Raw genomic sequence first — 11603 nt, 5'->3', positions numbered from 1 at the left:
ATATTGCCTCAGTCTGACACTAGAAAATCTTCACTCCAGTTGGACACTCGTGGCACATGCTCCTAACTGACACTAGCAATATATCGCTCCAATATCATAATAACGACACGGTGTTCCAATCTGATAAGAGAGACGCAGCCTCCAACAAGACACAGTGAAGATATCGATCCAGTTTGACTCTATCAACTCGTTGCTTATATCGGATATTATGCGACGCATTGCTCCAATATAACACTAGGGACATATTGCTACAATAAGCCATTAGCAATATAACGTTCCAGTCTAACTCTGATATTTTAATATGCGAACACTATCACATCAATCCAGTCAGACATAAGCTATTAACTGCTCCAATCTGAAACAACCGACACATTGCTACCATATGATGCTAGTGACACATTATTAAGTTTAGCAACTCACAGGACGTTCATCTAACCTGCCTTTAGCACTACCTTGTTCCAGTGATTGTTTTCAGTGGTTTTGCTTTATATCTATTAGGGCACAATGAACATATGAAACCTTTTACATCGTACATGTAGCTAACAGAATAAAGTGCTTTGCCAAAGGATACATCACTGCATCCGAGCTGGACTGATCACCTCGTAGGATTCGAACAAGCACCTTTCTGGTTAGAAATCCGATAAATAACCACAAAACATGCTTAGATTTTTAAGATTTGCCGATATCATGGCAAGGACACTGAACAAGCAGCGTGACTCGAAACCAGGATCGGCTTAGTGACCTTGATTACATACATGTGTATCATTTGTGACCTAGAGACTTTACACCTTAAACTAAGATTTAGCTACCTCTAAATTGAAATAAATCATGGCCGTGGAGATATAATTATACACAAGTCATCGACCTATATTTTGCAATTAAAAGAGATCCGTAATCTACACGCCAGACTTAAACACATTATTATTATTATCGTGTCCAGTGAGTGCTCAGCCATTTAACTACGTAATCATCGGCTAGGCGCAGAGCCTCCAGTCCAGATGGGATCATTGTAAGTGAACAGTTTTTCACAATGTGCGACATGGTCTGTACAGCTCCACAGCAACTGGAAGAGTCAGTGGTCTGGCCCAGTCCGACAAGGTTGACTGCACAACGACCTTGTCCTGTCCGAAAGCGGTTCCGCGTGATCCACATATGACGTGGAAGGTTGAAGCCAGGAGGGCAGATAGATGGCTCAGCTATGAGGGAATAGTTTACAACATATGTTGAAGACCAATCGACACTCCATGCCAAAAAAGCTGTCATAACCGCCAGCAACGAACCTAACTAGATTGGGCGTCTAGGAGTCAAGCGGATTGCAGGATGTGAGGTGAAGTACATGTGCAGTGGAAGTTTCTAACTGGCATAGACCTTAGCCGACACTTTTCTGGTTGCTTGCTGCGTCGCAGATATGGAGGAGGGATGTTGCTGATTACAGGCAGCCAAGGTAAAGGAGCAGACCATAGTGTTCCAGCTATTATGGGCTTTGTTGTGTTGAGATGGACATCAATTTATTTGGTGTGGGATGATCGAGTCCAGACAGGGGCGCAATACTCGGCTGTCGAATAACAGAGGGCCAGTGATGATGTTTTGAGTGTCTTCGGGTGATTTTAGAATGTCAGTAATATATCCAGAGTCACAACAATGTATGTTAGTGTTGGGTCGTGTTTCATTTGCTTCCCACTGAGGAGGATGAAAAGCTCACTGTTCTCTTTTGCATTGTTAAAATGTAAGATGCTGGAGACTGTCTTTGTTGCACTTGGCTGTAGACGCCATTTATTGTAGACGTACGTCATATCCTCCAGGTCCTTGTTCAGTGCCTCCTCAAGCTTAGTACATTGAATTACGTTAGATCCCGAGAGCAATGTCGTCTGCACACATGAACTTCGGCGACTGTGTTACAGGTAAGTCATTGATATAGACATTGAACAAACTTGACGAAAGAACAGACCCTAGAGTGAGTCCGTTAGTTTTGATGCCTCCACGAGCTTCAGCTCTATCTGATGTGCACTCTGAAGCGCCTGTCGCAAAGGAACAGTTTAATAGCCTCAACTATCGAGTGCGGTAATACTCTGGAAAGTTTTAACAACAGCCCTGCCTGCCAGACCGTGTCATATGCTGTTGTTAGATCAAGAAAAACAACTTTCGTTTTAAGGTTCCTCGGAAAACCGTTTTCAACAAATGTAGTCAGGGCTTAGACTTGATCGCAAGTTCTACGGCCATGCATGAAACCTGCCGGTTGATCAGCTAGGATATTATCCAACTCTAGACCAATTAAATGGAGAATCAGGCGCTCTAATACTTTAAAGCAGACCGAAAGCATGGAAATCGGCCGATAACTCACCGTATTGTGGGGATCTTTGCAAGGCTTTGAGATCGCAATAATCTTTGCCTGGTGCCACAAAGTCGGCATGCACTTTTTCCTAACAATCCGGTTGTAAACAGTGGTTGAGCCATTCCTTTACCTTCGGGCCAAGATGTTTCAAGAACTCAGACAGGATGCTGTCATATCTTGCTGCTTTTAATATAGTTCATCTCACTTCCGAGGCAGTATTGTTGGAAGTCAGATGAACTAAATCAAAAACTTCCAGAGGCATTAACAACAACAGAACTTGAAACACACAAAGAACTAAGTATCAACAAGAGCGTTTTTAAGTTTTTAATCATATACAAGTTCCCAAGATTGAGAAGGAGACTCTTCCACACGAATCTCTATTTTTCCAACGCTATAATACACGAATATAACATTGCTTCTCGAACAGTCTTTTATCTCTTTGAATCAGGAACTATTTTAGTATATATCTTTCCTATTATGTATGTTTGTTTATATCATAACGACTTGCTATGTTACATCATTTTTACTTATATATATATATTCAATCATTGGATAAAGAATACCCAATTCAAGATCAATGGATCATCAGAAAGGACCAATTATCGATATATCGAACATTCTTCAAAATGCTTGAGTCGAACGCACTTTTAGAAGTTATAAAAAATATTGCACTATTTTTTGTCAGTTAGCTGCATTTATACAAAAAAGCGGCATATTGGAAGAATGTATTCTTTGACGGTATTGTATTGTGTTCTAAAGGATGCCTTGATGATTTGACGATTAGTTCAATGCATTTTTTTTATATAAATTTCTATCTCTTAAAGGAACTTTATGCACCCATGTTTTATTACGTCCATAGCGTTACCGAACAATATCAGTACTCGAGCACTGTACGTTGTTTTCTTGCGTGGCTGAAATGGCTATGAGGAAATCATCACGATGTATTATGCTGAGAGCATGTTACCTGTTCAGTGAACCAGATTTAGGAATACTTGTATGAAAGTAATAAATATAGACATGTAATTTGTTGACTGGGGCTTCTTTTTAATGTTATTATAATTTATGGGGTTGTTTTGTGAAATGTTTCTGGATAAAATAAGAACACTACTTAAATTCCTACGCTCTCTAGTGGAAAACCTGAGACGATATATAATGTATCACCTGTTACTTTTAATGGTCTCGTGTCACACATTCAATATCCATATGTATTATTTGAAACCTGTATCATATTTCATAGATTACACAGCATGTGGTCTTTCAGAAAATGTATAATTATATTCCTTTGAATGGGTAGAATAATTTGTTTGCAAGGACCATCAGCGCACAAAACTTGTTCAAGGTTGACACAAACCTGATGGCTGGTAAGTGTTTCGCACGAATGTAAATATTCATGTCACCAAAACAAGGAATGGGTCAGAAATAAGGTGCTACGCTCACATAGATTCTAACCGTGCTCTCTGCGCGATTTTACAATGTACGTGTATATTGTGCATGCTCTGCTGTGTTATTGAATTGTGTATTACACACCTTCATGTGCATGTACATGATCTGTAGTGTTGAACTGTGTGTAACATCTATTTATCTACATGTACATGATCTATAGTGTTGAACTGTGTGTAGCATGTATTTAGCTACATGTACGTGATCTATAGTGTTGAACTGTGTGTAGCATGTAATTATCTACATATACATGATCTATAGTGTTGAACTATGTGTAGCATATATTTATCTACACGTACATGCTCTACGGTATGCCTTAAAACTAATTATCTTTAATTCATATTACATATACAGTGCCAACCTTTATTTCAATAGTATGCCCAAGAATGACTTTATATGATAATCTCATTGCTCAGTCTTCCAACTTAAGCGTGAATGTCAAGGTTTTATTTAGAATGACCATGTTCAGTAACTCAGCAAAGTTTGAGTCAGTTCAATGTTGTAACAATTGATTTTTTGTACCACCAGCGAGCGTTCTTTTAAACTTAACTCAGTGACAAGGATCTTAAGAGATAAAATAGAAAGGAATCGTTTTCACAAGCGATACAAGGTTTGTATTCGATTTCTAAAAGGATAAAACACGTCCGTGCGCACAGATATGAGTATCGCAAGTCTAGAAATGATAAAAGAAAAATATACTAAATAAACGGCAAAAATTAAATAGGTAAATAATTCAATAAAACCAGCAGCAGTAGCAGAAATGTGGATATTGGCTTACAATAACGTTTCTTTTTTAATTTATTGATCGACAGCACAACTCATAGCACTCATTCTGCTATTGACATGGAAGAATGGCAACCAGTCTACAAATCGGTGAACATAAAATATAGTATAAATGGGTTTGGCTGGCCAGAAGTGATAAATAATGAAAGTGAAATTTTGTAAAAACAATATATTAAGAGTTTATCATACTCGTAACTGCACAAAGAAGAGACTATGTTTTATTGATTGAATCTGAGTTCTTTCGCAGACTTGAGTTTGAAAAACTCATTACTGAAATTAGCTCCTGTTTTTTTAATGCCGGATTGAAAACATGTGTTTCAAACACAGGTTGATCCAGAAAATGCCGTTTGCTTTACACAGAAGCTTGCATCTATGATGTATCTATATTGACTGTTATACGTTTTGATCATGAGAACTCATAAATGTAAAGATATTGACTTTTTAACAGCTTGGTGTTTGCATAGGTTTATTGTGGGAGCTGAACTAGTACTAGTCCTACAAGTTCGTAAGGGATCACAAATTTAATTTGGACCAAAGGCATCTACTTACAGTAAACATAAAAGAGCAGTATTGGGTTTGTCTATATGTACGTCCGTCTGTCTATATACATGCATACAATAGACATGTACATGTATACCTACATTCATACAAGCAAATACAAAACACATTAAAACGAAAATTCATTTGAAAATATGTTTAATGAAGTTAACTTCTTCTAGCATAGAATTGGATGCTAATCTTGTTGTAGAACTATATTTGTTTTGAACACAAGAAAACGAGCTTTTAGTTATAAACCTCGAGAAACGTTTAGTTCAAGTAATAAGCATGTTACCTGCTTAAAGAAGGAAACTGTAAAGACAGACCTGTTGCTGGCTATTTGTATTCATTTGTCTCCTATATTCGAGCATCTAAATATTTTACATGTCATTATAGAAAATCTTATGAAATCAACTTGCAACTTTGTTAAGGGAACACTGATCGCCTCCAGTGGTGTGAGTTGAGAAAACGTTCAAAAGGATTCTCCTGAAATGCAAAATAATAATAATAATAATAATAATAATAATAGCAGCAGTAGTAACTAGAGACAATCTGAAACCTCACCGACTCAAATTTTACAATTAAAAAGATGAAAATCAAACATGTTTCTATTTAAAGTACGGCTTAAACACATCCCATTTATAACGGCATCGCTAAGAGTGGGACTCTCAGTATCATGCGAGGGTCTGGTTGAAATAGAGTTATTTACAATTATACCACAAGCATGGTCGCCAAAAAGATCAACTAACCGTTAAAGTGATTGGAATTCTAGATTGGAGCAGTCAAACCACAGCCTGTCTCTACAAGATTTAGAAAGAAAGTTCACACACTCACTAGGTTACAAATGGCGGGGATATTGAATACTGATGGATCCTTCACGCCTCGCGTAATACCAGAAAACTCCGCAGCAGTCACAGTTGGAACTGAAACAAAGTAATAAAAACATATACCATAAAAAGTTGAATGCTACCATTTTTGTATTGATACCAAAATACTCTCTCTCTCTCTCTCTCTCTCTCTCTCTCTCTGTGAATAAAACCCCCACATACTTACTGTAGCCTGCACTTCTTAAAATCATTCTAAGATTATATCTAATATATGTCTCAGATTGCAGACTGCCTTTTGAAAACTGTAATGTATATTTATATTGGCAAACAAAAGGAACAAAAAACATGTAGATAACCGAATGTTTGCTTTTGAAAGGTATATAAAGCTTGTTCGATCAGATACGGCTTTTGCCAGAAACAGTTTAGGAAATCTCTTTTTTATCTTTGACGTTTATGATTTAATATAAAACATGCTTTCCAAAGATGATGATGTCAGGAAGGGTGTAATATCTATTATTATTTAAGAGAATTATAAACTTTAAATGGTCAATAAAGTCCATCGTTTTAGGAAGCGTTTATGAACATCTCATATGCATCCGTCCAGATATGAACATCTCATATGCATCCGTCCACGTTTTCAATGATTTCACCACATGGACATAAATGATAATCTCTTTCATCGTTCATGGAAAATTAAGTCATAATTTAACTCACAACGTTTATTCATAATTAAGGTATGCATGATGTTCAATTTCTATCCCTATAATTTGCTTATTCCTTTATTTAATTGAGTAGTTTATTTTATTTATGGACGAAGAAGTTTTAAAACGAACTTCTGGTTACTATTAAACGAAGGTTTATTTGCATTTCTGATTTAGTTACCAACCAATGGCGCCAATAGTTCAGAAAGTGATATGTGTCATATATAACTCTTTGGAAGTTACAAAGTTTGTGCAGTTACACCGGTTGGCTATGTAGGCCAAGCGGCTTCTTCATATGTTTCATGAGGAGATGCACGTCTTGTTAAACCTGTCACATTATACCGGCTCCATGTTACAGCCTTTCTAATTTGAAAGTGTATTCATCATAGAAAATGTCCCCCATGACGTAGGCATATTAGGATATTAGTGAAATATATTCTTTGAAAGTGCTTTGCAGTGAATTTGCATTTACGAGTCTTAAACGATTTGGACATTGTTGAAGCAGACGTAAACTAGTTATCAAGATGTTTTGTATTTATTTATCACTAGATAATTTAAATTATTTCAAAACATCATAACAAATTATTTCAATAACCATAGGATTTTTCAGGTCTTCTAACTTCTTTTATTATTAGGTTTAGTTTGATACTCGTACACTTTTTTAATACATATGGTCTACAAACACTAACCATTTTAACGACTATTTCATCATACTATGCATATCAATTGGACTTATATCTGATAGCTGCACTCTCTTACAGTATATGCGTTTATTGTTTCGAATTTCTAGTTAGGGACCCAGTGTGGCAGAATCATCTAAGTCGATAGCATTTGCGGTTTACTGATATCTCACATCTGTCCACTATATTTGAGTCTCGGATTTGTCCACATGGGTATGTAAGAAAGTATGCCAGTAGCTTCCCGTGGGTCTGTAATTCTTCCGGATTCTTCCTCAACCCAGTATATTAGCCGCTGTAGATGAATAAAAACAAAAACCAATCTTTTCTAGTTCCTCTTAATGTTTCATTTTCTTTTCTGCCGTATGCTTTATGTGTTCATTATTTCGGTGTAGAATATTATGCCTCCTGTAGCTTAATCTGTTATATATGAACGCTTGTTTGTATTATTGTCCTGATAGCTCTGTGATTATTCTACAGAGCATTTTGAATGGGAAATTATTCAATATTTAAGTTATTAAACGAGCTGAATGATTTCCAGTTTCATTTAATATTTAATCTTTACCCTTCTGATATTCTGTTTATAGCATACCTTTGAATGGAAAGAGTTTGGATAGAAAGAAGAACATATGATAATCGGCATTCATTAAACTCTGATTCAGAGACTACACTTTTCTATTCTTACGCGTGAGAAAATAGTTCCAGGCGCGAGTTCAATCAATAATGCACTATTCGATAACATTTAACATACAAACATAGAGTTTGTTTTGCAGACTAGAATCCAATATATTGGTTAACGTCCTTACTGGTTGATTTATTATTGTTATTGTTATTTTTGTAATTATACATGTTACTTTAATCTTGCATTCGTATACGCGAGAAAGAAGTTCATTTCCAGTGTCTACCAGAGTACATAGATTATTACCTTGGCGTTATCAATATATATGGAACAAAACGGTGTAAGATTACTTACAAGCACATACAGAACTACACAGTTCATTGAATAATTGGTTAGAAATATTTTGAATGCTCAAAATTATGCTGGATAGTATTTGGGATGAATGCAAAAAAAAGTAACAACATCAGCAACTCTAATTCTTTCGCCTCGACGTTTATAGATTAACAGAAATGCTTATTCAGCTCGATTTTGACCAATTTAATATCTTCATATCACACCATCTAACCAACCTGTTTCTCGACAAATGCAAATAGGAGTGGATTGATAATATTAAAAGTTACAATAATTGCGTTTGTCTCAGTCAAATGAATATAATAGGAATATATAAAGAATTACCTCCTTCCAATGTTGTGCCTGATTGGACCGATGCAATCGGGATACAACCATTAGCTGTCACTGTACTATACACCTGTAAGCCATTCTCAGTATAAAGGTATGTTTTAACCGCCACCTTCTCAAATCCCGCGCCAAGGTAGGTGTCCTGCACGACCACGGCATTGTCTTTGGGTAAATAAATAGGTAAGTAAGCAGGGAAAGAAAAGGTTGAGAGTATGTATGTATGTATGTATGTATGCATGCATGCATGCATGCATGCATGCATGTATGTATGTATGTATGTATGTATGTATGTATGTATGTAAAAGATCTTTGCTCAATGAACAACAAGACAAATTTCCTCAGACCGAATGTAAAAATGCAACATAAACAATATATAAAATGCACATTTGTTGCAATTCCCTCCCGAACAAAGGGTACAAAAGAAGAAAGACACATAAAAAAGACAAAGGTCAAGGTCAGACATTTGTGTGCAAACCGTGCCCTTTAGAAAAACCTGCACAACTCCATCAGGCTATACATGATCATGAAATTAACCCCAAAGGGGCCTCCTCCACGAGTAATCTTAAGACATAACATCGTATGGGTGGGTGCAAAGAGCTTATTCTGCAATACCTCGCAAGCGAGAGAGAGAGAGAGAGTCCTATACATTTTGTATGGTGAAAATACGATAGCATCCTACCTGGTATACATTTTGATTTCCAGGGTCCAAGCCGTTTTGTGGTACAATTACCGTTCACAATGTCATACTCCGTTCCCTGGAATTGAGTAGAAGTACAGTTCGTTCTCTTAAACATTTCATGGAGGTAAAGAAACGGTCATAACAAAGTCTTAATTTTAATGCTCTCTTTGCTACAGAAAATGAAATTCACTCTATAAAACAATTTGAACACTATTTATCCAATTTGAGGTAGGAAAATATCAATGAAAGTATTTAGCCCATAGAAACAAAAATATATCTCGCCAATATAATAGAAATTCAACATGTCATTTCGTTGGTCTATCCTTCAGATTGTCCGTCCGTGCTCCTCCTCATGGGATGATTCCCACCTCCACAGGTTTTATTGAAAGTTTTCATCTTTAGTAGGATGCTAACTGAGGTTTTGGATCCTGAATAAAGCCCCAGTTAAATGTGTTGATTTACACATTTAGATATTTTTGACGCTTCAATAGTTAGTACTTGTGTTTAATTGTAGTCTTACCTTCTCGTAGTCCTGAATTGCTTTCAGCTGAAATCCGTATCCATCCACCGTTAATCCACCCTCCGAAACAATGACCTTTTTGGCACTATCCACGTGCAAGTAGAGTGCACCCTATATATATATATATATATATATATATATATATATATATATATATATATATATATATATATATATATATATATATGAGGAGCGCTATGACATGATTAGAGCCATCATTCCAACGTTTCTTGTCATATATAAGTTTTAATGTTTCATTGTTACAGCTATTGATATGTTGTTCTCATGTGCATGTAAATGTTTTAGAAAAAATATGAACTATCTATATATATTAGACATAATATATATATATATATATATATATATATATATATATATATATATATATATATATATATATATATATATATATAATAAAACTTTAGATATATTGCTAGTTTATTTAATTAGAATTACTCTGGATGTCTCCTTTAATGTTCTTTTTCAATTGATGTTTATTATCATTGTTATTATCAATATTATTATTCTTATTATTATTATTATTATTATTATTATTATTATCAACCACGGCATAGACATTGTAAATCAGAAAAATAAGGCACGAACAATTAAAATGTTTTAAAAACGTTGTAAGGAAACTATTATCGGCTAACGATGTTACGATGACAAGAACGAAAACATCAAAAGTAATAGGACTCACCAGAGTCAAGTGTGACTCTCCGCCTTGTACCGTGCCAGTCACCAGACCAAAAGTCCCCTCCCAAGCATCGTAGGGGCAGCATCCCTCCCCCATCACTATGGTAACCAAAACGAAAGCCAAAACTATACGCAGCATTGTTGTTCAAGATCTGAAACTGTTAAGAATAAATATTATAAACTTGACACCGATTTTACTTGCAATGTTTTTACATGTTTTGATATCTGGCTAAAAATGTATCAGCTAATCACAGAGAAGCATGATCCTATTCTAAAGCAAAAACGATCAGGGTATAGAGTAACTGGCGGCTGCCTGCAGTCCAATTATAGCTTAGTATGTGTTGCTTTTAATTCAACGGGGATCGACCTCGGCTACACTTTCATTGCCATAATAACTTTGCATAATCACATGCAAGTTCACCAAAACGACCAACGAATGATGCAAGTGAAAAAACGTTCTATCACCAAAGAATCACGGCCCTCACATCGTAACTGCATCATAGTTTACCAATTTTAAGTTTAGCTACCCGACACATTTTAAGGCACCTTGTCCTGGTATAATCAATAATACCAGAATGACTCGAGCCATCAAACAGTGAGATATATAAGACATTTGAATAGTGCCTGTCTACTTACCTCTTCAAGACCTGTTCTTCAGCTGATTCCTGTAATACAAAACTTGCACTGAAATAAAGAAGCCTTGCACACAATCACGTGAGTTCTAAATGCGTGAAGGTAATGTAAACTTATATTTTTCCTTACCTGTTCACTTGCAAAACAGACAGGTGAAATGAACCAGTTGAAGGGCTGCGAACACTTTTATACTCGATATTTTCAGTGTTCCGACTGACTGAATGTATCACGCGTATCTCATGATTTAATCATGTGGACGAACAATTTCTTGCTGTTCTGGGCTTTTAATGTTTACCGCCATTTCGCAACGAAATATAGGCTATACGGGGCGGCCAGTATTATAACTGGTGCAGGAATAACCCGAGAAAACCCCAAATAGTACTACAAACCCACGGAAAGCTACTTTCAACATTTTAGATTGGACTGGTTTTAAATATATACACATATGACTTAAGTAGTAAACTGGACCAGTGTCACGTGG

General features: G+C 36.0%; 1 protein-coding gene across 2 annotated transcripts; it reads right to left on the bottom strand.

The window, feature by feature from the left end:
* Positions 1 to 5234: 5234 nt before the first annotated feature.
* LOC149803455 (ependymin-related protein 2-like) lies at positions 5235 to 11391 on the bottom strand. Of its 2 annotated transcripts, none has more exons than XM_089953161.1 (7): positions 11252 to 11391; positions 10494 to 10647; positions 9794 to 9904; positions 9274 to 9349; positions 8592 to 8756; positions 5927 to 6015; positions 5235 to 5578 (listed from the first exon to the last, which is right to left on the bottom strand). In XM_089953161.1, exons 2-7 carry the CDS (start codon positions 10626 to 10628, stop codon positions 5519 to 5521), a joined length of 636 nt encoding a protein of 211 aa, XP_089809287.1. In that variant the 5' UTR covers positions 10629 to 10647; positions 11252 to 11391; the 3' UTR covers positions 5235 to 5518. The 2 variants fall into 2 exon arrangements, with proteins under 2 accessions (XP_089809287.1, XP_089809286.1); XM_089953160.1 differs by having other exon boundaries at positions 11126 to 11265.
* Positions 11392 to 11603: the final 212 nt, after the last annotated feature.

The sequence above is a fragment of the Sinohyriopsis cumingii genome, chromosome 3, assembly GCF_028554795.1.
Source record: "Sinohyriopsis cumingii isolate HCF-2022 chromosome 3, ASM2855479v2, whole genome shotgun sequence".
NCBI lineage: Eukaryota > Metazoa > Mollusca > Bivalvia > Unionida > Unionidae > Sinohyriopsis > Sinohyriopsis cumingii.
The sequence above is the reverse complement of the archived record's forward strand: the minus strand, read 5'-3'. Positions and strand labels throughout refer to the sequence as shown.

Bases quoted from the DNA above. Each gene is read 5' to 3' on its own strand.
- LOC149803455 (XM_089953161.1), bottom strand. From the start codon at position 10,628: ATGCTGCGTATAGTTTTGGCTTTCGTTTTGGTTACCATAGTGATGGGG. The intron at 9,905-10,493 runs GTGAGTCCTATT...ATATATATATAG, and splicing joins GAGAGTCACACTTGACTCTG to GGTGCACTCTACTTGCACGT. The intron at 6,016-8,591 runs GTAATTCTTTAT...ACTTTGTTTCAG, and splicing joins AGGCACAACATTGGAAGGAG to TTCCAACTGTGACTGCTGCG.